Source organism: Elephas maximus, chromosome 1 (genome assembly GCF_024166365.1).
Source record: "Elephas maximus indicus isolate mEleMax1 chromosome 1, mEleMax1 primary haplotype, whole genome shotgun sequence".
NCBI classification, from domain to species: domain Eukaryota; kingdom Metazoa; phylum Chordata; class Mammalia; order Proboscidea; family Elephantidae; genus Elephas; species Elephas maximus.
Window position 1 is genome coordinate 227,047,061 of NC_064819.1, and position 27,138 is coordinate 227,074,198.

Consider the following 27,138-nt stretch of genomic DNA (forward strand, 5'->3'; position numbering starts at 1 on the left):
TCACCGAGCTGAACGTCATGTCCTCAGCTTTCAATAAAACAAGAATTTTTTTTCAGATGCCAGGATCTTCTTTAGATAATAGCTTTTAAATAAGCAGGTACTTCTGCATAATTCAAATAGGAACAGACGGCAGTACCATTTATTCATTCATGGGTTGGCATAGTGAGATCTCTGAGATTTCATAAATTTGAAGAGCTTTGTTCTATTAAAAACATTAAGCTCTACTTTAACCTTGGAATTTTGTAAAAAATAACGAAAGACTTTTCCTTCTCTTTTCCTTTCTTTAGTTTTTAAGAGAGCTGTCATATTGGTTTACAAAGAAAACTGCAAACTGAAAAAGAAATTGGTAAGACCAGGGCCCTGGCACAGATGGGAACTTAACGTTTGAATTGTAATTAAACCTGCATTTTCATGGCCATATCTTCCTATTATTGTGGAGCTGAAAAGCCCGCTAAGTGCCCAGGGCTCATTTACTGAGATTACTAATTCCTAGGGTAACTAAACAAATCAGATACTTAAGGCATTCTGAGTCTCCCCACAAAAGATATCAGTTTTAAAAAAAGATACAGACAAATACCCAGGCTGGAGCCTGCACAGAAAATCGGCTTTTGTATCCCTGAAAACAGCCCAAGTTCGCACCAGACTTTGTAACTTTGGTTTGTTTCAAATGCCTTTTATCTTGACTCAAAAAAAAAAAAAAAAAAGCTTAGCTGTGGATGCTCTAAGTCATCCGTTTACCATCCAGGCTAATGTGAGGACATGAAAGCCTTGGTTGCCATTCTTGCTTAGAGGCCTGGAAGCCCTGCTCCCCAAGCCTTGGCCCCTTGCCTCTCCCCATGGGTCCGTAAGCCTCTTGAGGACATGGTGCATACCGGGTTCATCTGTGCCCTAAACACGCACAGCTGCCAGGGGCCTGGCACAGATGGGAACTTAGCGTTTCCACCCACTGCAGACATGTCCCCCTTGGGTGAGAGCTCTAACACTCTTCTTGGTGGGTTTTCATATTCCAGCCCTCGAATTCCCGGCCTGCACACGGCTCTGCTGACTTGGACCCATTCAAATTTCGCTGGCTGATCCCCCTCTCCGCGCTTCAAGTCAGGCTGGGGAACACAGCAGGTAACTGTTTCAGGTCGTGCAATAGCAGAAAAAACATTTTAGGAGACTTACATGAGTTGTAGAATGAAAAAGTAGGAAAGGATCTCGAAGATAATTTTTGGTGTCTTTTAGAAACAAGGAAAATGAGGACAAGAGAGGTTGCTTTGATGCTTCTTTAGAGATATTTGGAGAAGCTAAATGCCAATGGCTGGCTTTCCTTTGCTGAATACCTTCTACATTGTATCCTTATTTTGTTCCCCTCTCAATAGTTTTCAACATTTTCCATTCTGCCTAATATCCTTGAAACTTTCAAATTTGCTAAAGAAACAAAGGCCCACAAATTAAGATTTTACAAATTTAGACAAACCAGAAAATTCCTGAAGATTAGGAAGTATTGCAAGTGATGCAAAAAGAAGAAAAATCCTTGGTCCTGGAAAATGTTCAGAGATCCTTCCAGAATAACCATGTTTTGGAACAATGTTCCTGGTGACAGAGGAGCAAGAGGCTAAGGCAGGCAGTCACGTTTTGGGTCCTTGTTCATTTTTGTCTGCAGTGCTTGTTCCCTAGAACATGGCAGAATTTGGGGCTGGCCTCTTTTATCCCAAGCCCTGAGCAAATCCCACTGTTCCTTCTAAGGAATGGACAAAACCCCAAGGAGGGTTGGCTAACAGGGTCCATCGAACCACTCTCCCAAAGAGATAGAATCCAGGGATTAGGAGAGAGCAGATTAAGATGAATGGAACACTTCAGGAAATACCAAAAGTACTAAAGGCATTTCGCTTTTTATACGTTTGTGAAAGTCATACAATGAGCCACAGAAGAAAACAATGTGAGTCCTAAGAACACTTAACTTTTAAGAAAGTCACTGGATCGTGAGTTTTAAAATGTTTTCCACCACAGCAAGCATCTTCGGTGAAGTTGTAGGCTCTCACTTTTGTTTTCCTTTACACAGGGACAGAAAATAACTCCCTCTGGGAGCTGATCCACACCAAGTCAGAAGTAGAAGGACGGCCGGAAACCACCTTCCAGTTGTGCTGCAGGTATTGCCACTTTCAAAATTAAAACCAGTGAAACTAAGAATATGTTCTCCTAAAAAGAGGAGTTTACTTTTAATGCCCTTCTGAATTTTGATGATGTCAGGGTCACCACCCGCCCCCACCTCCAAAAAAGGCAACTAGGGCCCTAGTAGAAGGTGAAGAATACACTGATTAAATTTATATCCAAATCATGGTGCTTGAAGAAACTTCAAGAGTGGTCAATTCTTACCTCCTTTTCTAAGTGAGGAAAGCAGGGCATGTTGAGGTGGGTTGGCTTGCTGAGGCTCTGGCCTGAATATGACCGGGTCCAGGACTCCATTGAGATGGCCCTGCCCCACGTGCAAGGTGGGGTGGAACCCAAGGAGGAGGGGCAGTGTAGAAACTACTGCTTTTCTGTCTTCCCCAGCGACTGTGAAAGCAAAACCAACATCGTGAAGGTGATTCGTTCTATTCTGCGGGAGAACTTCCGGCGCCACATCAAGTGTGACCTGCCCCTGGAGAAAACATGTAAGGATCGCCTGGTACCTCTTAAGAACCGTGTTCCTGTTTCAGCGAAATTAGGTGAGGACTTTGCTAAGCATCTGCTTGTTCAATAAAACATCACGAACCTCTCTCAAAGGATACATACTCTTGTCATCAAGCTGTAAATAACAGCTTTGTAAATTTTGGGAATAACTTTCTGAGTTCTAATCCAGGAGCCCACATATGTAGGGTGATGTGAGAAGTCAGTGGCAACTTTATTTCCTTATAAGAGACCTAAAGATAAAATGCCTCTTCTTCCAAGATGACTGTTTATAAACTAGAACCACCCAAACTCCCATAAAACCAAACCCAAACCAGTTGCCACTGAGTAGGTTCTGATTTCATGGAGACCCCACGTGTGCAGAGTAGAACTGCTCCATAGGGTTTTCAAGGCTTGACCTCTCAGAAGCAGATCGCCAGGCCTGTCTTCCGAGGCGCCTCTGGGTGGGTTCAAACCGTCAACCTTTCGGTTTGTAGTTGAGTGCTTAACTGTTTGCGCCATCCCTGTCTTATCATCAACTGACATAGTCTGCACTTACTATTTTATTTGTTTCTTCCACTAAAATGTACATGACACGTAGGCATACTCAATACTTTAAAGTTAAGACCTAGAAACCTAATATACTTGATTTTACCCTCTGCCCCCAGTAAATCAGCAGGTAAACATTCCAAATCACGCTGCTGTGAAATTTTCTGCTTGCTTCTAAATGTCAGCTTAAATTTTCAGAACCTTCCTTCTATATTTATATATCTATTTGGTGAAGATGTTGTTAGGTGTTGTTAAGTGCCTTTGAGTTGGTTCCAACTCTTAGCGACCCTGTGTACTACAGAGCAAAATATTGCTGGGTCCTGTACCATCCTCATGATCGTTGTTATGCTTGAGCCCATTGTTGAAGCCACTGTGTCAATCCATTTTGTTGAAGGTCGTCCTTTTTTTCGCTGACACTCTACTTTACCAAGCATGATGTTTTTCTCCAGGGACTGATCCCTCCTGATAACATGTCCAAAGTATGTGGGATGTAGTCTCACCATCCTTGCTTCTAAGGAGCATTCTGGTTGTACTTCTTCCCAGACAGATTTGTTCGTTCTTCTGGCAGTCCATGGTATATTTAATATTCTTCACCAACACCACAATTCAAAGGCGTCAATTCTTCTTCAGTCTTCCTTATTCATTGTCCAGCCTTCACATGCATAGGAGGCAGTTGAAAACACCATAGCTTAGGTCAGGTGCAGCTTAGGTCTTCAAGGTGACATCTTTGCTTTTCAACGCTTTAAAGAGGTCTTTTGTAGCAGATTTACCCAATGCAATGTGTCTTTTGATTTCTTGACTGCTGCTTCCATGGCTGTTGATTGTGGATCCAAGTAAAATGAATTCCTTAACAACTTCAGTCTTTTCTCCATTTATCATGATGTTGTTTATTGATCCAGTTGTGAGGATTTTTATTTTCTTTATGTTGAGGTATAATCCATGCTGAAGGCTGTGGTCTTTGATCTTCATCAGTAAGTGCTTCAAGTCTTCTTCACTTTCAGCAAGCAAGGTTGTATCATCTGCATAAAGCAGGTTGTTAACGAGTCTTCCTCCAATCTTGATGCCCCGTTCTTCTTCCTGTAGTCCAGCTTCTCAGATTATTTGCTCAACATACAGATTGACTAAGTATGGTGAAAGATACAACCCTGACGTACACCTTTCCTGACTTTAAAGCACGCAGTATCCCTTTGTTCTGTTCGAATGGCTGCCTCTTGGTCTGTATGTCTAGGTTCCTCTTGAGTACAATTCAGTGTCCTGGAATTCCCATTCTTAGCAACGTTATCCATAACCTGTTATGATCCACACAGTCGAATATCTTTGCGAAGTCAGTAAAACACAGGTTACACAGGGTTGGTGAAGATACGCACAGCAAAACCTAACACACCAATTCAGCAATTTCTACACATACGATTCAGTGACATTGGTTACATTCTTCAAGTTGGGCTACCTTCCTTGAGATCGTTTTCCAAATTATTTCACCATCATTAACACAAACTCACTGCCCCCTGAGCTTCTCACCTGATCTTTTGTCTTGCTGTTGTCAGTCTGATCACATACAGATAATTCTTTAAAAGCACACAATGCTCAAGGCAGACATTAAGCTGAAACTAGTGTTTGGTTTAAAGATGATCTCCGGGGATACCTTTGGTTTAACATTTAAGGTTTAGGGGTTTCCTCTAGGGACGCCTTGGGGGCATGTCATCCATCCTTGGTGGCTCCAGCAATTCTGGACTCTACAAGAACTTCCGGTTTTGTTCTACATTGCCTCCCCCTTTTGATCAAGATTCTCCTATATTATTATTATTCTTGTTTTTAGTCTTATAAAATGTATGATTAACTTCTCTTTTTCCTTTTTGGTCAGTTTGATCTCTTCAAATTTACTGTATATTTTCTATTTTTTCCTCCATTGCGAAAATAAGCTATGGCCATAAAAAAGATTGCTATCACTTGCAAAAACACTGAAAGTGAGCGCTCCTGCTTTCCCTTCAGCCCAAGACAAAGGAATTCCACGTACCTCATTAAAAATTCACAATATTAAATCTCTGAAAGTTGGTTAGCGATTCCAGCAGAGACAGTTCTCATGAGAGATTAAAGGCATGTTTCTACTTTAACTGAGCAGCAAGGGAAATAAACAGGGTGGGAAGGTAGGCACAGAAATATGGTGTTATTTTGATTATCACATTCAAAAGCACATTAAAAGTGAAAGAAAGGAACCTAGGTTTTATTTAGTAACTAACTATTCACTTAAAATTGGCAAAATAAGAACACTAGCTCAGCTCCTGTAAGTTTATTGTGGTCTAAATAATTGAGCTACAATAATTGGCCATCTAAAAACACCAAACCCCCCAACTAAAATTTCAGATAAAAGTAGAAAATGTTCATGCTTGCAGTATCTATGTGTTTTTGCCTAAGTCCCAGGACAGTTGGTAATCTAAGTTGAATAAAATAAAATCTTACATAATTAAGATGTTCAATTTTATAACCTAAGATGTAAGAATTATACATTGTGTATCTGTTTCTGGAGGTCCTTGGGTGGGCCAAATGGTTTGCGCTCGACTGCTGACCTAAAAGTTGGCAGTTTGAATCCACCCGGTGGCACTGTGGAAGAAAGGCCTGGCAATCTGCTTCCATAAAGACTCATCAGAAAAACCCTATGGAGCAGTTCCACTCTGTAACACTGGGGTCGCCATGACTCAGAAGCCACTTGGCAGCAATGAGTTTTTGTTTTGTTTTACCTGTTTCTGTAAAAGAGAAATGTGCTTTTCTAACTGCAGCTTCGTCGAGATCCTTAAAAGCGCTCAGGAACTCCTCCAGCAGTGAAGGGATGGGCGAGCCCAGCAAGGGCACCTCGCTGGACTCCGATGATGGCAGCCTGGGCAGCAGCACGCAGAGCAGTGGCTGCCACACGGCCGAGAGCAGGCAGGACTCCAAGAGCGCATCGCCGGTGAAATGCCCACCCGCAAGCTTGTCGGAGTTTTCGGACAGTCTCATCAAAGAGAGTGATATTCTGAGTGATGAGGAGGACGACTACCAGCCGGCTCTGAAGCGGGGCAGCCCGACCAAAGACATTGAGATTCAGTTCCAGAGACTGAGGATCTCTGAGGAGCCCGACGCTCGCCCAGCGGGGCAGCCGCCTGGCACGCAGGCTCGGGAGGGCCAGCAGGGAGGAGAGCACCCCAAGCTGATCCGTGGGCATTTCTGCCCCATCAAACGAAAAGCAAACAGCACCAAACGGGACCGAGGAACTCTGCTGAAGTCACAAGTACGTCACCAGTCCCTTGACAGCCAGTCTGAAAACGCTCACATCGATATAAATTCCGTTCTCCAGCGAGAGTTCAGTGTCCAGAGTCTGACGTCGGTGGTCAACGAGGAGTGTTTTTATGAAGCAGAGGGCCACAGGAAGTCATAGTACAGTCTCCATCCAGATATGCGCCGAGTTGCTCAACTTACCTTCAAACTGGTGTAAAGTGGACACAGCAGGAAAACGATTCATGCTTGGGTTTTGCGAAGTATGCATTTTCCCATACGAGAGTTGTAAAGATTTAAGTTATTTTAATTTATTGTGGATCAGGATACTAGATGAAACTGGTTGGAATCTGTAAATTACTTAGTTTATATCCCTTTTGAGCAGGCATCAAAATGATTTAGAATCTTGAAAATAAAATTGCATTCTAATTATTTTAAGTTATGTGGAAAAAGTAAGATGGGGAAGTTGTGATGAATAGCTTTTTAGAAGGTCCTATTTCCTCCTCCCCCCACCCCCAATTCTCTGGGCATTTTTTTTGAGCTGTTAGTTTTTGCTTTATTTAAAGCATATTTAAGTTATTCTAACGTGGTTTAGGGGCACACTGTGGAGATATTTCATTTTTGCAAGGTTATAATAGATGCTGTTTATACTAAACACTGCCATACCTATGCAGTATACATATTAAAAGGAAGCTTGTACTGTATCTTATTTGATGATATTTATTTTCTCATCAACCTGTACAGTAAAAAGAAAAGAAGTCCTATCTGGTCACTGACATTTTTATTGTCATCCTGTGCAAAACAAGAGAGGACACACAGAAGAAATGTTAGCGTCTGAAGTAACAGCTAAAGTCCGTTGCTCTCCTGATGTGCCTCCTTTTTCTGGTTTTTGCTTTTACTCTGCTTAAGTTCTTCTCGGAAGTTATAGGCAAAGAGCTGCGGGTCTCCATCACACATTTTCCGGTAAACATCACAGAGGCTCTTAAAGTGTGAGAGAGAGAGCTGACAGGGCCGGAGGGTGGGGTCCACGTCTGCCAGCTGCAGCAGTTTTCCAGTGCTTTCTAAGCGTTGAGCTTCAGGGAATAACATTCTGAGGGAAAGAAGGAAAAAAAAAAAAAATAGCGATTTTATTGAATTCTATGAGTCCTGATGCTTCCTTCTCCCCGCACTTGAAATGGCACATTTAAGACAAGTTCTACGTGGGAGGGGGATGGCAGAGGCCACTTGAGCCTCCCACTGTCTGTCCTGGTCCCTCTGTCTGTGTCCTGGAACTATGCAGGAAGACTTACAGTCACAACACCGGCAACACTGACGACCAGCCACTACAGGTGGGCCTGGTCTGACCTGCAAGGTGACCAACCTCACATGTCCACAATGGGAAACTGTTTCCCAGAGCTAAAACAAGATTGGTATCTTGAGGGTAAGTTTCAAGTAACATCTGCTCAGCTGCATTCTTGTAAAATATGAGTTTGATTTGCCTCAATTTTGATATGAAGGTTGTCTGTATTATTTCTGGTGTGAAATGAGACGGTTTTGATTCTCTATAATTTGAACTTAGCAGCCTTTAGAACTTTTCACCCGAACACAGTGATCTTTCTTAGCAAAGTCAGAAAGCAGTCAATGTGAAAATATGAAGTTATTCCCCTCTTTAAGATATTTTTAAGCTTTCTGTGTGAATGCTCTTAAAATTAATTCAAGATGTGCAGTTTACATTTCATCTAACCAAACGGGATCACTCTTTTGGAACGACTAATGAGCCTGACTGACAGAAGCACTGCAAAGCTACTCCGGGATTCTATTTTCTTCTTCCAAGTCCCAGAAGGGCTACAGAGCTCACCCCACAGGGCGTGAGTGGAGGTGAGTTTTTCTTCCAGGCTGGTGTTCCTCTCAGCAAGGAACAGCACGCTCCCCATACTTTCGGGGGAGGTGACGTAGATATTTGGGTTCAGTTTCATGGCAAGGAGGGCCTGATCGTGATTTCCAACATCTGGCACTAATCTGTGGTGTAATGTGACTGAAAATACCAACAGGTCTGAGTGGCCATGACAGGTGGTCCATATCGGCCCAGGGGACTGTGGGCCTGAAGTGTCAGGCCCCTCCTTCAGCTGTGGGTTGCCTTGGAAACACTACAGTCAGCTCTGGGCTCAGGCCAATTCCAGGGTTTCCAAAAGCAGTGTGTACTTTTTGTGATTTTTTCTCCTGAATCAGGGCTATCGTGTACAGTGTGTAGGCCATGCCCTGTGTGAGGTTAAGTGTACACTGGAATTCAGCTGGTGTCTCATTGGACAAGCAGTGCTCCTGGCTGGGGCTGAGCCGGCCAGAGGGACCTTTTTTCTAATTTGCACGACAGCCAGTGGTATCCCTGTCACCAGCTCTGCACCCTACATCTCTGCTAGAGAAGCCGTATTTATCTGGTACAGTATGAATGCCAGCCTCCCCAGAGCCAATATGTGGTGGGCTGGGGATCTACCTCAGCCATCTGAAGTCCCTCAGTGGGTTGTAATGGTTTAAGAAGGTAGCCTAGCTGCTCCTGAGGTAATTTCACATGTTAAAGGGACATGTCACATGGAGGGCTAACATGGCACTATGTGAAGGGGTTTTACAGCAAGAGAAGTGTGTGCCTTTCAAACTAGGCCCCTTCAAACTAAAAGCACATGCCTCCCTGCCTTCTAAACAGAATATAAGTTGGCCTAACCTTTTCCGGAATCAACTCGACGGCACTGGGTGACTGGGTTTAACCTTTTCTGGATTGTCACTGGATATGACATATCTCTGTGGTCACTTCAGCTCATCACATACAGTGGGCTCTACTACTGCGTCTGTCTTTTTTTCCTGGGTACCCTGCACACCACCTACAAGGTGTGTTTTTGATCTGCTGCAGTCTTTGAGCAGGAGAAGCAGGCACGTTAGAGCAAAGGCAGTCTCCATGACACAAAAACGTGCCGCGTGGAGGCTGGGTGACAGCATTTGGCTGCTCAGAAGCTGTATTTACTTCCTCATTCTCAAGTGTGTTCTTAAAGAGAGAGAGCAACTCGGCAAAAAGCAAGCATTTTAACAACCTACTTAGTCTGAGTCGGGATTGAAGAATCATGGCCTCCCCAGGGATGGTCATCGCTGACTGTGATTGTTCGTTTTAGGTTGTACTTACGAAAAACAACCTGTAACCAGCATCTGAGGTTAAGTCAAAGTTAAGCCAAGGTTTTGCTTTTTCCTTGGGGGCAGCCAAGTTTCACTCATCACAGAGTAATAATCACAGATAGCTTTAAGAATCAAAAAATCATAGTTCTTAATCTTTATTATTGATTTTGTTGTTGTTGATTTGTGACTTAGGAGACTCCGTGTTACAGGGTAGAACTGCTCTGTAGGGCTTTCTTGGCTGTGACCTGGTGGTACAGTGGTTAAAGCACTTGACTATTAAACGAAAACCACCAGCAGCTCCATGGGAGAAAGACATGGCAGTCTGCTTCTGCAGAGATCTACAGCTTTGGAAAACCTATGGGATTGCTGAATCAGAATCGACTTGATGGCAGTGGGTGTTTATAGAATTATCACTGTAGCAGATCACCAGGCCTGTTTCTTCCGTGGAGCCGCTGGGTGGGTTCAATCCACCAACCTTTTAGTTACCAGCTGAGTGCCACCCAGGAACCTTCAAAGCTCTTAATCTTTAAAAGTAATTGGAGATTTGATATAGACTCTTACTGAAAGGAAGAGAAGGCATCCTTACCCCAGCCCTCGGTAGCAGTATTTCCTTCTGAACTGAAATGTATTCTGGACGAGCTTCTCCACCAGCTTGAATGGCTGCTTTATCACAGGCTCTGTTAGGGGAGTGAAGTGCACCACTCCCACGTCCACCTTGGTTGTAAGCAAACATCAGTCACTGTGTGCCATGCTATCGCAAGGTGTAACAATTTCTCTTCATGTAACATCGGGCGTGGGGCGGGGAGGGCAGAGTCATCAAGAGTATGTATTTCATGGACAAAACCTTCACAGGGACTTCAGGTGAACCTTTTCTAGGCAGGGATGATACCTGCAGGTGGTCTGACATGACTCAGAGAACCGCAATTGGCTGCATCAGTTCTGTAATGAAATCCACTAGACCTATATGCTTGATTGACTACCTGACTTTCAGATGCAGTGTTACGACAGCCTTTTAAAATGAATCCAAATAATCATTAAAGTCAGTAGACAGATAACAGATAGCGTGAGAATATTTTATGCAGCTTTTCAATGGGTAAAAAATACGCTGCAGCCAGCAGTCCTGACAATAAGACAGGGCTTCAAACCCAAAGCAAGCAAGCAGACGGGTCCCCAGGGACCCCTTAGTGCTAAATGCCTCAGAAAGGGAATCAATTAGGACACCACTTATTTTGGGCGCAGACACTAATCAATCAACTGGACGGAATTTGCAAGTGTCGTCTGCACAGCCACATAACTTTCTGGTAACAACTTTAACTGGCCCAGAAGGCACAGGCAGAACCTAAAGAGAAAATGGAAACCACCAAAAATGTCGCTGTTTGGTAGTGTTAAACTGCTACCAGCTGTTGGGATTCTGTAATTCTCAGGAGAGAAAACTTTGCAGACACATCTGACAGAAGACTTACACTCTGCCTTGTTCCAAAAGTGGAGTTATGGTGATTTACAAGGATACATGGAAAAGAACAAAAGGAAAAATACTAAAAATGAAGACAAAGGGGGAAAATGTAGTCAAAACAGTTATCACACACACACATGGCCTCATAGAGACCATGAACTAGGAAATGGGAAGTCTGTTCAGAATTGGAAAAGCACCAGTCTAGGGAATGGCTGGACTTGCTACTTAGAACAGCATACAGATTCCACAAATGCTCAAAAAGCAAAGCAGAACTGCCACAGGGAGGAGGAGGATGGCTCCATCTTACAGCACTTCTGTGGGAGGAAAAAGACAGAGGGAGTGCTGGAAGAAGGCCGAGATTCACCACAATGAACATCAAAGATGCCTTCCCACAGACTCTGCAGTGTCCACCCTACTTTTTCTCCTATTTGACTTGGGACAGAGAAGTGAGCCCAACCATCCAGCAAGGCCTCTGACTATTCTCTCTGCCTTACCTGCCCCTCCTCTCCAAAGCTGAGCTCGCTGGTCTTCCTGTCTCTACCTCTCCTCTGCTGCCCCTGAGGACTCATCCCGGCCACCCCTCCCAAACTGCACTGGAGTCAGGGCTGAGAGAAATTCTTCCACCCCACCAGGTGTGTTCAATCCAACAGCCTGCTGGTCTCCACAGAAAACAATCTTTAAGCAAAATATGAAATAAAATTTAGCCCTACCCACCCTAAACCCATGAGATGTTATTACCCGCACTCTATGTGGTGTTCAAATGCTATTAGACCCCAGGCACAAACCCAGGGATGAAGGCACTCCTCCTTCGAGGGCAGTAGCTGCCACGCCCAGCTTCCTTGCATTTTAAAATTTGGCCCCATCTTTAGTTGGCTGATTTCATTCCTTGGAGATACAGCTGGTATTTGCAAGTGTAGGAAGTGTCTAAAGTTTGCATTATGTAATAAATATAGTTTTAAAATCTTGCACAAATACAGCAGCACCCCATGTAAACCCGAACAGTAGATGGGTAAAGTTTGAATGCAGTTTTGATAGCCGGTTAAGTTGGATAATTGTATTCATAGCCAAATACAGTTACAACGTAGTGCAGGACCCTATAAATCTCAGAATAAAAGAAGCCCTTCTAGTAATGCTCCCTCCTTTTACTGGAGACCCCTATCCCACCCTCTCCTCCACCTCTACCTGCAAAAGCCATTCTCAGTATTACTTGGAATGACAGAGCCCATTTCTCTGGAACCATGGGAAAGCTGCTTGGTAACTATGGTAACAGGTATAAAAATGATTTTTACTTATAATTGAATGCTTACTTAAAATTACAACTATTTTTTTTTTCCTTGAGTTTGAAGACTATGAAAAGGTTTAATTATGAAAAAGAAATCAGTACAAAGGCACTAGAATGCACTTCAAAAATATTCCAGTTTAATGTTGCTAGCCCATTTCCAAACCTGGTGTATCAGTACACCAAAATGATCTACTAAAATCCCATATGAAAGCGTTGATGATCAATTTACAGTAGTTGGCCTCTGAAATCCATTATAACCTTACTACTGTTTCAAGTCCAGATCGTGTTGCTCACCATTAGCAGCCCTGGCTTCAACCAGCCCGGAGGAGATGCTCTATTTTGCAGCCCATGGTTATGACATGGCTGGTTATGAGCTCAGAGCAACACTCTGGTCTCACAAAGAACCTGAGGTAAAAAGCCATTGAATCTCAAATCTTAGGTATTTCCAACTCAGATCTCAGGTCAACAAGATTCATGAAGAACACTTAAGAATGTACAGCCCAGATGTTCATAACATGCCCAAAAGCAAAGTAACTACCACATGGAAAGTTACAGGAGCAGTACTGGCCATTGTCTCCGAGGCTTCAACACCTCCCATGGCATTCCACACTATCAGCAGAAGTGACCCGTGAACAGTGGACAGTGGAGGGTGGTGCAGATTAGAGACGAGGGAGCCAGCAGAGAGGGAAAGCCGTTAGGAAGTCACTAATTCACTAAGATGCTCAGAGCCGCAATGGGGCGGTGAAAGAAGAAATGGCCAGAGAGGAGAACGAACACGGGGAATAAGCAGTAAGACTTCAAGAACGATATAAGAAGGACTCAAAGAAGAGAAAAATGGTGGCATTGCCCCTGATGATGTGGGTAGGTGAGAACGGAAGGGCTCTGGGGCACGAGATAAGGCTGCTTTTGGAGTTTATTGGTAGTGTTTGATGGGAACACAGGAGGGACTTGGGAGAGTTATATTCAGGGTCAGGTGAAATGACAGAGTTAAGAAAGGCAATCTGGAGGATGCTTTGTTGCTCCACCCACAGGGGTCCACTTCTCGAATGCTTGCACCCAGCGAATGGCAGTCCCCATCAGAATGCCATCGGTTCCACCGTTCTAGCTCCTCTAGGTAAGGGGGACAGAGTGGTAAGTCATTAATGTACATCATAATTATTCATATAATAATTATGCGTTCTGTAGAAAAACAAAATATTTACTAATGTGAATGAAGCTCAGATTTCCAAAAATTAGTTTCTTCTGCCTGAATCCTTGCCTCAAACTCAATTTAAGGGCAGAAATTCAGCTGTCAAACCTTCAAACACTTTAAACCATTGCAGGTGTTCCACTCCAACGCACTCCACAGAGGCTCACTTCACAGGTAGTACCTACGTATCTTCTCTGAAGTTCATGATTGCTTTTGTGTCAAAGTTACTGCAACAGTGCTCATTTCTGCAGAGGCTCCAGCCCACCCTTCTGTCTTATGGATCCCAAGTGGCCGCTCTCCCTCTTACCCCTGAGGCTGATTTTAAATGGTCACACCCCCTCAGAGCATCAGCGTGCAAGGAGACTAGAGGCCAAGAGAAGGCCAGAGGGGCTGCGAACAGGTAGGAGGAGAGAGGGGCCGGAGAGAGGCCCAGGGGCTAAGAGCAGTCTGTGCTTTTTACTGCATGCAAATAATACCTAAAATAATCATCACAAAAAAGTAAGATTAGTCACAACTCTTGGTCCCAAGAGAGGAAATCATTTCAGGGAGGTGAACTCTTGACGCTCCAGAATGAGCAAGAAAGCACGAATGGACACGAGGTGGGTCAGGCTCTTCTGTTGGACTTAACCCGGGGCTTAGGGTGAGCACCAGGAGAACCTGTCTAAAACCATGGCCTGCCCGCACACCAGGACTCGGTGCTGGGGAAGCACCAGCATCTGCAGGTGCCCGTGGCCCCGTTGTGGTTTGGGGGGAGGTGCCTGAGGCGGCCCCCAGACTGCCCTGCCAGGGTCCCCGTTGTGCCAACACATTGGGGTAGTCGCCACAGTCCAGGGTCTGTCCCCCGTTCTGCAGATGTAGAGCAACTCTAGAACCAGTTCCTCAGGGATGGTTGGATCTAAATAAACCCAGGCACTCAGTAAATGCTGCTGCTATTGCTGCCCATATTATGAAAAGATGGATAATTAAATGTGGATGCAAATCTACTAATCCATAGTGAGCCACAACTGCCAAACACTCAAGCAGTCCGGTCAGTGCCTTCTCCTGTACGCCATTAGAAGGCTGTGCAGTGACAGGGTTGAACCAAGGATATACAGATGGAGGGTCGGAAAGGTCAGGACACCACGCCCGAGGGCCTGATGGGCTGGTGGGCACGGGTGCTGGCGCCCACCCCCTGGCTGATAGGCTATCAGCCCCGCAGACTAGCTCCTCCTGTGTGCAGGGGCTTCTTCCTTCAATGTGTTTCTGCCACCCTGCCCTTCCTGCTTCTGACTGGAAGACCTGCTTCTGTCTTCCTAAAGGGGAGTTCAGTACCTATTGGATCTCATCCTTTATGTGCTATTGTACCAGGTAAACTCAAAGAGGTCTGCGGGGGCCTCACCGTCCTCCCTATGTATCACCAAAGATGTAAAAGTAAATAAGAGAAACGATTAAACACAAAGCAAGCTCTCAAATTTAGCAAGGTCACAAAGTCCACGTGAATCCCTCCTCTCCACCCCCAGGAAGGCCTTCCAGTGTAAGCTGGGACTGAGGTGCAGGGACCTAGGAGGGCTGAGAGAGAAACATCACAGGGAAGGAAGCAAAGGGAGGGTTGGCGGCAGTGAGCAGCAGGTCCCGGCCTACACGGGACCCTGAGACCACAATCTCCATACCATAACGAGTAAGAACTTTTTTTTTTTTAAGTCCTGCTTTTCAAGACGATGTGCAAAGAAAGCGCTCTGCTAAGATCACACAAATTCTACTTGGCAAATAATAATAGTTCAGAGTAAGATAAAATAGTTACCTGTTCCAGTACCACATACTTAAAGTGATATCACTTACAATCATGTTTTTCTTCTAACCCAGTCTTAGTAAATTAGCAGGATCAGTTGGGAGTACAGTCAGCTCATTATTTTCCTCGTCTTTACCATCATTTTAGTTTTAAACTTGTGCTCCTGGCTAAGCGCTCTGCTAAGATCACACAAATATACACCTACGCTATTTACGGACTGAGAAAGCTAGGTTTGTCTGAAGATGTCACCACAAACTCCAAAGACTGTCTTAGTATTCTGTGACAAAGACACAGAAGACAAGTCCTCAAGATCCTTTCTCTTGAAGACATAAAACAAAACAAAACACCAAAGCCCAGTGCCATCAAGTTGATTCCGACTTATAGCGACCCTATAGGACAGAGCAGAACTGCCCCACTGAGTTTCCAAGGAGCACATGGTGGATTCCAGCTGTCGACCTTTTGGATAGCAGCCATACCATTTACCCACTACACCACCAGGGTTTCCGAAGACATGAAATGGGTAACAAAATGTCACAAAAATAAGGGAGCAAATAATAGAGTGCTTTCTGCAGAAATGTATGTGTGACTTGCCACGACAGCCAACAGAACTAGGTTGGCCTCGCTGGATGTTTGAGAACACAAACAAACCAAGGAGTACTTACTTATGACAGAGTCCTCACTATATTCAACTAGTCTACAAACTACAAATTTTAAAAATTAAAGTCTTTATGTTAGCCAGGAGCACAAGTTTAAAACTAAAATGATGGTAAAGACGAGGAAAATAATGAGCTGACTGTACTCCCAACTGATCCTGCTAATTTACTAAGACTGGGTTAGAAGAAAAACATTATTGTAAGTGATATCACTTTAAGTATGTGGGACTGGAACAGGTAACTATTTTATCTTATTCTGAACTATTATTATTTTCCAAGTAGAATATAAAGCAAATAGGAAACATTGTGCGACCTCATAGGGTTTCCAAGGCTGTAAATCTCTAGGGAAGCAGACTGCCACATTTTTCTCCTGAGGAGACGCTGGTGATTTCGAACTGATGACCTTTCTGTTAGCAGTCAAACACTTTAACCACTGCACCACCAGCGTTCCATATGTATATGTATATACATACATGTACATATATATTTGGAGCCCTGGTGGCGCAGTAGTTAAGAGCTTGGCTCCTAACCAAAAGGTCAGCAGTTTGAATCCACCAGCCGCTCCTTGGAAACCCTATGGCACAGTTCTACTCTGTCCTATAGGGTCTTTTTTTGTGTGTGATTTTTTTTTTTTTTTTGTAATTCAGTTCCCTGACTTTTCATTAGAGTTGAGTGGGCAGCTTTTTAAAAATACCAGTGATTGGCTCTATCCCAGACCAATTACAGAAGAATCACTGGGGGTGGGGCGTGGGCATCAGTGCTTTCTCTAAAGCTACAGGATCCTCATGTGTAGGCCGAGGTGAGAAACACAGGTTCAGGGAACAATCTCAACTGTTTAACTTACTGAATCAGTATTAAGACTTGAGTAAGTACTGCACAGATGGTCACTTCAAACCTGCTTGATTAAATTCACTAATCACTGAAGGAAGCCTGTGATACTCACCCAAGGCCAGCTGCAATCCCTTCTGGGGTGCAGCTCACTTCCCCAGCCTCTCTCTTAGCTGAGAATGCCCCTATGAGCCAGTACTGGCTAGTGAAACACTAAAGGCAAGTCGGCTGGGAGATTTCTAGGAAAATATTTTGCTCCCTGATTAAAGGTTCAGACACACCCTCCTCCCTTTTCTTGTCACCAAGAATGTCAAAAGTCAATGAAGACTTTTACAATCCTGGGCCTGCCAAATGGAAGATGGGCTTGGCATTAGCTGACGTGGGGGAAGTGTGGGTAGAGCAGGTTGAGGGGAAGATCAGGACTTGAGTTTTGTGACAGGTTAAGTTTAAGATGTGTATTAAAGCTGACAAGTGAGCAGCTGGATACACAACTCTGGAATTCGGAGGAGAGATCTGGGTAACAGAGATAAACGTAAGGGTTATAAGACCTAGCTAGGAAAGGCACCCCCCACATGTCTGTCAGTTTGTTGTACTGTGGGGGCTTGTGTGTTGCTGTGATGCTGGAAGCTATGCCACCAGTATTCAGATACCAGCAGGGTCACCCATGGAGGACAGGTTTCAGCTGAGCTTCCAGACCAAGACAGACTAGGAAGAAGGACCTGGCAGTCTACTTCTGAAAACCATTAGCCATTGAAAACCTTATGAATAGCAGCGGAACATTGTCTGATACAGTGCTGGAAGATGAGCCCCCCAGGTTGGAAGGCACTCAAAAGATGACTGGGGAAGAGCTGCCTCCTCAAAGCAGAGTCGGCCTTAATGACGTGGATGGAGTAAAGCTTTCGGGACCTTCATCTGCTGATGTGGCATGACTCAAAATGAGAAGAAACAGCTGCAAACATCCATTAATAATCGGAACCTGGAATGTATGAAGTATGAATCTAGGAAAATTGGAAACTGTCAAAAATGAAATGTAATGCATAAACATCGATATCCTAGGCATTAGAGAGCTGAAATGGACTGGTATTGGCCATTTTGAATTGGACAATCATATAGTCTACTATGCTGGGAATGACAACTCGAAGTGGAACGGTGTTGCATTCATTGTCAAAAAGAACATTTCAAGATCTATCCTGAAGTACAATGTTGACAGTGATAGGATGATATCCATATGCCTACAAGGAAGACCAGTAAATACGACTATTATTCAAATTTACGCACCAACCACTAGGGCCAAAGATGAAGAAATAGAAGATTTTTATCAGCTGCTACAGTCTGAAATTGATCGAACATGCAATCAAGATGCATTGATAATTGCAATTGGAATGTGAAAGTTGGAAACAAAGAAGAAGGTTCAGTAGTTGGAAAATATGGCCTTGGTGATAGAAACAACACCGGAGATCAAATGATAGAATTTTGCAAGACCAACGACTTTCTTTCACCAATGTAAATGGCGACCATACACATGGACCTCGCCAGATGGAACACACAAAAATAAAATTGACTACATCTGTGGAAAGAGATGATGGAAAAGCTCAATATCATCAGTCAGAACAAGGCCAGGGGCCAACTGTGGACAGACCATCAATCGCTCATATGCAAGTTCAAGCTGAAACTGAAGAAAATCAGAGCAAGTCCACGAGAGCCAAAATATGACCTTGAGTATATCCCACCTGAATTTAGAGACCATCTGAAGAATAGATTTGACGCACTGAACACTAGTGACCGAAGACCAGATGAGTTGTGGAATGACATCAAGAACATCATCCATGAAGAAAGCAAGAGGTCACTGAAAAGACAGGAAAGAAAGAAAAGATCAAGATGGATGTCAGAGAAGACTCTGAAACTTGCTCTTGAGCATCAAGCAGCTAAAGCAAAAGGAAGAATTGATGAAGTAAAAGAACTGAACAGAAGATTTCAAAGGGCCTCTCGAGAAGACAAAGTGAACTATTATAACGACATGTGCAAAGAGCTGGAGATGGAAAACCAAAATGGAAAAACACACTCAGTGTTTCACAAGCTGAAAGAACTGAAGAAAAAATTCAAGCCTTGAGTTGCAATAGTGAAGGATTCCACGGGGAAAATATTAAACGATGCAGGAAGCATCAAAAGAAGATGGAAGGAGTACACAGAGTCATTATACCAAAAAGAATTAGTCGATATTCAACCATCTCAAGAGGTGGCATATGATCAGGAACCGATGGTACTGAAGGAAGAAGTCCAAACTGCTCTGAAGGCATTGGCGAAAAACAAGGCTCCAGGAATTGATGGAATATCAACTGAGATGTTTCAACAAACAGATGCAGCGCTGGAGGTGCTCACTCGTCTATGCCAAGAAATATGGAAGACAGCTTCCTGGCCAACTGACTGGAAGAGATCCATATTTATGCCTATTCCCAAGGAAGGTCATCCAACCGAATGTGGAAATTATAGAACAATATCATTAATATCAGACGCAAGCAAAATTTTGCTGAAGATCATTCAAAAATGGCTGCAGCAGTATATCGACAGGGAACTGCCAGAAATTCAGGCTGGTTTCAGAAGAGGACGTGGAACCAGGGATATCATTGCTGATGTCAGATGGATCCTGGCTGAAAGCAGAGAATACCAGAAGGATGTTTACCTGTGTTTTATTGACTATGCAAAGGCATCCGACTGTGTGGATCGTAACAAACTATGGGTAACACTGCGAAGAAAGGGAATTCCAGAACATTTAATTGTGCTCATGAGGAACCTTTACATAGATCAAGAGGCAGTTGTTCAGATAGAACAAGGGGATACTGATTGGTTTAAAGTCAGGAAAGGTGTGCATCAGGGTTGTATTCTTTCACCATACCCATTTAATCTGTATGCTGAACAAATAATACGAGAAGCTGGACTATATGAAGAAGAACGGGGCATCAGGATTGAAGGAAGACTCATTAACAACCTGCGTTTTGCAGATGACACAACCTTCCTTGCTGAAAGTGAAGAGGGCTTGAAGCATTTACTGATGAAGATCAAAGACCACAGCCATCAGTATGGATTACACCTTGACATAAAGAAAACAAAAATCCTCACAACTGGACCAATGAGCAACATCATGATAAATGGAGAAAAGACTGAAGTTGTCAAGGATTTCATTTTACTTGGATCCACAATCAACAGCCATGGAAGCAGCAGTCAAGAAATCAAAAGATGCGTTGCATTGGGTAAATCTGCTGCAAAGGACCCCTTCAAAGTGTTGAAGAGCAAAGATGTCACCCTGAAGACTAAGGTGCACCTGACCCAAGCCATGGTATTTTCAATCACATCATATGCATGTGAAACCTAGACAATGAATAAGGAAGACCAAAGAAAAGTTGACGCCTTTGAATTGTGGTGTTGGCGAAGAATATTGAATATACCATAGACTGCCAAAAGAACAAACAAATCTGTCTTGGAAGAAGTACAACCAGAATGCTCCCTAGAGGCAAGGATGGCGAGACTTCGTCTTACGTACTTTGGACATGTTGTCAGGAGGGATCAGTACCTGGAGAAGGACATCATGCTTTTGGCAGAGTACAGGGTCAGCAGAAAAGAGGAAGACCCTCAACGAGGTAGATTGACACAGTGGCTGCAACAATGAGCTCAAGCATAACGATTGTAAGGATGGCACAGGACCAGGCAGTGTTTCGTTCTGTTGTGCACAGGGTCGCTATGACTTGGAACCGACTCGACGGCACCTAACGACAACAATAAGAAAGGCACTAGACATAATGAAAGATTTAATCCCCCCTTTAATGTGCACATCAAAATAGATGTTAAGATGGATTAATTATATTTCTATATACACCTCTGCTTTTCCAGTTCCTTTTTAAATAAAAGAAATTCTGTCTGATTATAGATATGTAGTTAATGAAAATTTCTTGATTTCAGGTGTTCTGCCTTTTAAAACAGGTAATAATGGTTTCTAGGATAATCATTCTCATCAGGGCTTAAGAGTAAAAAAGTTTTTGAAAACTCAAGTGGATCTTAAAGCATGTTTAACCTGTTTATCCTGCAGGGGGCGCTTTTATGCCGGTGGCCAGGTGGAGCAGGTTGGTCCCATTATCCGGCATTAGTCAGCCTTAGTGCATGTGCGTCTACAGTCTGCACCACCAAATATGCCACAGAGCTGAACAAGCCAAGATGCTTTTATTTATCTCATGGAAAAATACAAACAATTCTACCTATGAAAACTGGATGAAGCCTTTAGGTGATATTTACTTACATTCAACTCTACTTCATCCAGTTTTCCTACATAGAATTGTTTATGTATTTCCATGAAATAAAAACAGTGTCTGTCAGTTTGTCATACTGTGGGAGCTTGAGTGTTGCTGTGATGCTGGAAGCTGTCCAACTAGTATTTCAAACACCAGCAGGGTCACCCATGGCATATAGGTTTCAGCTGAGCTTCCAGACTAAGACAGACTAGGAAGAAGAATCCGGCAGTCTACTTCTGAAAAGAATCAGCCAGTGAAAACCTTATAAGTAGCAGTGGAACACTGTCTGACATAGTCCCAGAAGATAAGCTCCTCAGGTTGGGAAAAACAAAAAAAAAAACCCATTACTGTTTACTCAAAATATGACTGGGGAAGAGCTGCCTCCTCAAAGTAGAGTCGACCTTAATGACATGGATGGAGTCAAGCTTTCAGGACCTTCATTCTCTGACATGGCACAACTCAAAATGAGAAGAAACAACTGCAAGCATCCATTAATAATCGGAACATGGAATGTACAAAGTACGAATCTAGGAAAATTGGAAACTGTCAAAAAATGAAATGGAATGCATAAATATCACTATGCTAGGCATCAGTGAGCTGGAACTGGCCATTCTGAATCAGACAATTATATGGTCTACTATGCCAGGAATGACAACTTGAAGAGGAATGGGATTGCGTTCACTGTCAAAAAGAATATTTCAAGATCTATCCTGAAATTTATGCACTAACCACTAAGGCCAAAGATGAAGAAACTGAAGATTTTTACCAACTTCTTCAGTCTGATATTGATCAAACATGCAATCAGGATGCATTGATAATTACTGGTGATTGGAACGGGAAAGTTGAAAATGAAGAAGGATTGGTAGTTGGAAAATATGGCCTTGGTGATAGAAACGATGCTGAAAATCTCACGGTAGAATTTTGTAAGACTAACAACTACTTCATTGCAGATACCTATCTTCAACAACATAAACAGTGACTATACACATGGACCTCGCCAGATGAATTACACAGGAATCAAATTGACTATAGCTGTGGAAAGAGACGATGGGAAAGCCCAATATCATTAGTTAGAACAAGACTAGGGGCTGACTGTGGAACAGACCATCAATTGTTCATAGGCAAGTTCAAGTTGAAGCTGAAAAAAATTAGAACAAGTCCATGAGACCCAAAGTACAACCTTGAGTATATCCCACCTGAGTTTAGAGACCATGTCAAGAATAGATTTTGATGTGTTGAACACTAATGACTGAAGACCAGACAAGTTGTAGAATGACATCAAGGACATCATACATGAAGAAAGCAAGAGGTCGTTGAAAAGAAAGAAAAGATCAAAATGGATGTCAGAAGAGACTCTGAAACTTGCTCTTGAATGTCAAGTAGCTAAAGTGAAAGGAAGAAATAATGAAGTACAAGAGCTGAACAGAAGATTTCAAAGGGTGGCTTGAGAAGACAAAGTAATGTATTATACCAACATGTGCAAAGACCTGGAGATATAAAACCAAAAGGGAAGAACAGGCTCAGCATTTCTCAAGCTGAAAGAACCAAAGAAAAAATTCAAGCCTCAAGTTACAATACTGAAGAATTCTACTGGGAAAATATTAAATGACACAAGAAGTATCAAAAACAGATGTAGGTATATACAGAGTCATTAATACCAAAGAAGGAGGAAGTGCAAGCTGCACTGAAGGCATTGGCAAAAAACAAGGCTCCAGGAACTGATGGAATACTAACTGAGATGTTTCAACAAATGGAGGCAGTGCTGGAAGTGCTCACTCATCTATGCCAAGAAATTTGGAAGACAGCTACCTGGCCAACCAACTGGAAGAGGTCTATATTTATGCCTATTTCCGAGAAAGATGATCAAATAGAATGCAGAAGTTATCAAACAATATCATTAATATTACATGCAAGTAAATTTTTGCTGAAGATCATTCAAAAGTGACTGCAGCAGTACATTGACAAGGAACTGCCAGAAATTCAAGCCAGATTCAGAAGAGGACTTGAAACCAGGGATATCCTTGATGTCAGATGGATCTTGGCTGAAAGCAGAGAATACCAGAAAGATGTTTACCTGTGTTTTATTGACTATGCAAAGGCATTTGACTGTGTGGATCATAACAAATTATGGATAACATTGTGAAGAATGGAAATTCCAGAACATTTAATTGTGCTCACAAGGAAACTGTACATAGATCAAGAAAGAGCCCTTCTAACAGAAGAAGGGGATACTGCATGCTTTAAAGTCAGGGAAGGAGTGTATCAGGGTTGTATCCTTTCACCATACTTATTCAGTCTGTATGCTGAGCAAATAATCCAAGAAACTGGACTAATGAAAAGAATGGGCATCAGGATTGGAGGAAGACTTATGAACAACCTGCGATATGAAGATGACACAACCTTGCTTGTTGAAAGTGAAGAGGAATTGAGCATTTAATGATGAAGATAAAAGACTACAGCCTTCCGTATGGATTATACCTCAACATGAAGAAAAGACTGAAGTTGTCAAGGATTTCATTTTACCTGAATCCACAATCAACACCCATGAAGGCAGCAGTGAAGAAATCAAATGACATACTGCATTGTGCAAATCTGCTGCAAAAGACCTCTTTAAAATGTTAAAAAGCAAAGGTGTTACCTTGAAGACTAAGGTGTGCCTGGCCCAAGCCACAGTGTTTTCAATCACCTCACATACAGGCAAAGCTGGACAGCAAATAAGTAAAACTGAAGAAGAATTACAGTGTTAGTAAAGAATATTGAATATACCACGGACTGACAAAAGAAGGAACAAATCTATCTTGGAAGAAATACTGGCAGAATGCTCATTAGAAGCAAAGATAGCAAGACCACATCTCACATACTTCGGACATGTTATCAGGAGGGGTCAGTTCCTGGAGAAGGACATCATGTTTGGTAATGTAGAGGGTCAATGAAAAAGAGGAAGGCCCTCAACAAAATGGATTGTCACAGTGGCTGCAACAATGATCTCATCAAGCATAGCAATGATTATGAGGACGGCGCCAGACCGGACAGTGTTTCGTTCTGTTGTACATAAGGTCGCTATGAGTCTGAACTGACTCAACAACACCTAACAACAACAATAACAACAACATGTATCAAAATTACGACACTCTAGCTAAAAAGCAAATCCACAGGCATTAAGGCCCTCACACAGGGCAGCAATATAAAAGTTACACATCTTGCTAAATGCTAGACTTAGAAAAGATTAAAACAAGCCAACAACAAACAAACAAAATGAAGAAAAATCCAGGTAACTGAAACGTGTGCTTTATTATTCACCACGTTTAAGAAAATAGTTAACATTTAACATGGCTATTTCCAGTTGTAAAATTGGAAAAACAAATCATTTAAACTGTTCTTTTTTCTCTATAGTGGCTGTGATTTTATAGCCTGTAGAAGAAAAGGTGAATTGACTCGATGGCAACTGATTAAAGTTATTAAGGAAGGAAATAATGAGAATTCAAAACAGCTGAAGGGTGAGCTATGTCTGAACCATTACTCATGGTCTAGAACCTTAATGCTTGATTTCAGGTCTACCCGACTTTGACCCTGACCGTGTTTCAAAGAACCCCTAACAAAACCCATAGGAATCAGACTAAAAACAGCATTCTATGTAATTTTATTTTATCCTAACTACAAGTTGCCTTGAACAACCAGAGGTAAAGTACAAAGTGGGTACCTGTAAGAAAGCTTCGTCCTGAATAGGTGATAAAACCAAATGAAACCCACTGCTGTCGAGTTGCTTCCGACTCATAGCAACCCTACCTATAGGTTTTCCAGGGAGTGGCTGGTGGATTTGAACTGCTGACCTTTTGGTTAGCAGCCATAGCTCACTGTAGCTCTTAACCACTGTGCCACCAGGGCCCCAAATAGGTCATACAAACCTAAATTTTAAGATCAAATTTATGTTTCATCTGATATGTTTCATCATGTCATTTTGGTGTTAATGACATTTTCTGGAGGCTGCAATTTTTTAAAGTTATATCCCAGAAAACATTTTCCATGGGAGGAACAATAGAAGAAAATTCAGGGCGCCTCAGAAACTACTTGGAGTTTACTGACCAGATTCTAGTCAACAGTTGTTTCTGATTTTCTTTTATTTAAAACATTAAAAAAAAACCCAAAAACTGTCTTCTGAACGGTATTTTGAGAAGAGTCAAGTTACCAATTTTGTGAACCTCGGTTTCAGACAAGTCAACAAGCAGCAGAATAAAAAGATAGTCTCAACTATCATTTGCAAAGCACAGTCTAGTTAAAAATATTCTAGACCGTATTCTTTAAACTAATTGAGGACATAAAATAATAAACTATTTTCTAACAACAGATACAAATTGAAAAATAAATTATAAGTATAAGACTAAAACATAATATTAAAGAAAAGAAAGCCTATTTTGTGAGCTCCCAAATGGTGACACAAAGGCATTTCAGCTTTCAGGGTCCAACAAACCCTGCTGTAACAACAGCTCCCTCCCTTCCCCGCCTCTCTCCTCTTCATTCTCCCACAGCTCAAAACATGAGATGGAGAACCCGGTATTTATCTTTCAGCACCATCAGCAGTTTCTACCTCTCAGAGTTCTATGTTGTTGTTTATTTGCTATTTGCAAGTTAACTTGCTAGAGCTTTATCACTAATAGTCAGAGCCTTTGACATGAGCCTCGCATACCTGGTGTCTCTTCAACATATCTGACTGGGGTTCATCTGAAGACAGCTGACAGAAGGGAGTTGAGACACTGAAGACTACCAACGAAAGGTATGGAACAACAATAACAACAGCTGCCGTAAGGCTTACAGAACTAAGATCTTGGGTATTATTTAGTTTGAATTATAAGCTGCAAATCTCTTTTTATATACTAGTTTTGATATAAATAAATAAATCTTGCCTGAAATTCTGACTTTGCATTTTAATGCAATCTAGTATAGACTTTCTCTTGGCAAATACCGGTAGTTCATAAATTTAACATTCACATGTTCTGTGTGCCGTGAAGAACCATGAGGAATTCTCTATTTAGAACTAAATTTTTACATGAGACCCCTTTGCTTCTGTGTGCTTGCAGTACTTCTCTACCACCACCACCACAAGCAGTGAAACAAAGTATGGCTTTATTCTCTAAGAGACAGAAGTTGGAACAAACAGGCCACAAAACTGTATTATGATTGTGGCTGGTGAGAGAAAAAAAGATCTCACAGCAATACAGCTAAAATGACAGTATATTTTTACAAAAGGAACGGAAGAGTGACCCTCATTTTGGAGAAGAAATTCTTTGTGCATAAATTCTCTATGCAGAAGAAAGCATCTGAAGCCCAATATTCAACAGGCAGTGCTATGCACACTACACGCAATGTCATATTGTTTATCCTATCTTGGCTATCTATAATTTATCACTGCCAGTACTTGTTAATTATGATGAACAAGCTGCCTGAAAGTCTGAATTATACTGTAATTTATAAAATGTATTGGCTAATCGGAAGAAGAGGGTTATAATTGCTAAGCTGAGCATAGTTTGATCAACATAGGAAGGTTACTCAACCAAAGAAAGAGAGAGAGAGAGAGAAGGGGAAAAGGAAATATAGGGAGAGATAGAGAGAGAAAGAAAGAAAGAGAAGGCAGGCAGGAAGACATCAGGGAACGTTAACAGCAATCCCACTCTTGAATTTTAAACTGAAAACAATCTGGGAAGGCAGTCATTTAGCAAGCTGGCTGGAGTCTGAAATGCTCAAACCCCAAACTTGAAAACAGCTATTATGAAACTGTAAATATGTGCTTAATATTTTTTCTAGATGTTTTATCTCCATTTGAGATATGAAAAGAACTTCAGAAAACAGAAAAGAAGGAAACTGTAGGAAAGCAGACATTCCCTAAGCACTCTGGCTTTTACAAATGTGTCTGACTTAGGAATTTCAAACCCTAGGGGAATCGTCTTCTCAAATTGTAGGATTTAAATCTTAAGATTAGGAACAGAAGTAGAAAAATGTAATCCAGAGAGCCCAGGGTCTAACTTCTTAGGAAATCAATGTTGATAACAATGGAAAGTTTGTAATTTCAATGTAAGGGTGAATTGATATTACTCTGGGTATTTAACAAAAGCCAGAAAGCCCT

General features: G+C 42.3%; 2 protein-coding genes across 12 annotated transcripts in view; one reads left to right on the top strand and one right to left on the bottom strand.

The window, feature by feature from the left end:
- TIAM2 (TIAM Rac1 associated GEF 2) overlaps positions 1-7,234 on the top strand; it is a 352,591-nt gene extending 345,357 nt beyond the window's left edge. For 6 of the 10 annotated variants that reach the window (XM_049904306.1, XM_049904327.1, XM_049904295.1 and 3 more), the window contains 5 exons: positions 288-346; positions 1,011-1,116; positions 2,048-2,135; positions 2,539-2,693; positions 5,958-7,234. In XM_049904306.1, the coding sequence (XP_049760263.1) occupies positions 288-346; positions 1,011-1,116; positions 2,048-2,135; positions 2,539-2,693; positions 5,958-6,592 (1,043 nt within the window). In that variant the 3' untranslated portion in view covers positions 6,593-7,234. Of the gene's footprint in view, positions 1-287; positions 347-1,010; positions 2,136-2,538; positions 2,694-5,957 lie in introns of those variants that run through there. The other 4 variants (XM_049904354.1, XR_007519667.1, XM_049904360.1 and 1 more) reach the window with 4 other exon arrangements.
- Positions 7,178-27,138, bottom strand: part of TFB1M (transcription factor B1, mitochondrial) — a 64,667-nt gene continuing 44,706 nt past the window's right edge. The window contains exons 7-8 of one of the 2 annotated variants that reach the window (XM_049904416.1): positions 10,154-10,281; positions 7,178-7,519 (exon numbers count right to left, since the gene is read on the bottom strand). In XM_049904416.1, coding sequence (XP_049760373.1) covers positions 7,276-7,519; positions 10,154-10,281 — 372 coding nt within the window. In that variant the 3' untranslated portion in view covers positions 7,178-7,275. The remainder of the gene's footprint in view (positions 7,520-10,153; positions 10,282-27,138) is intronic. The other variant, XM_049904409.1, reaches the window with a different exon arrangement.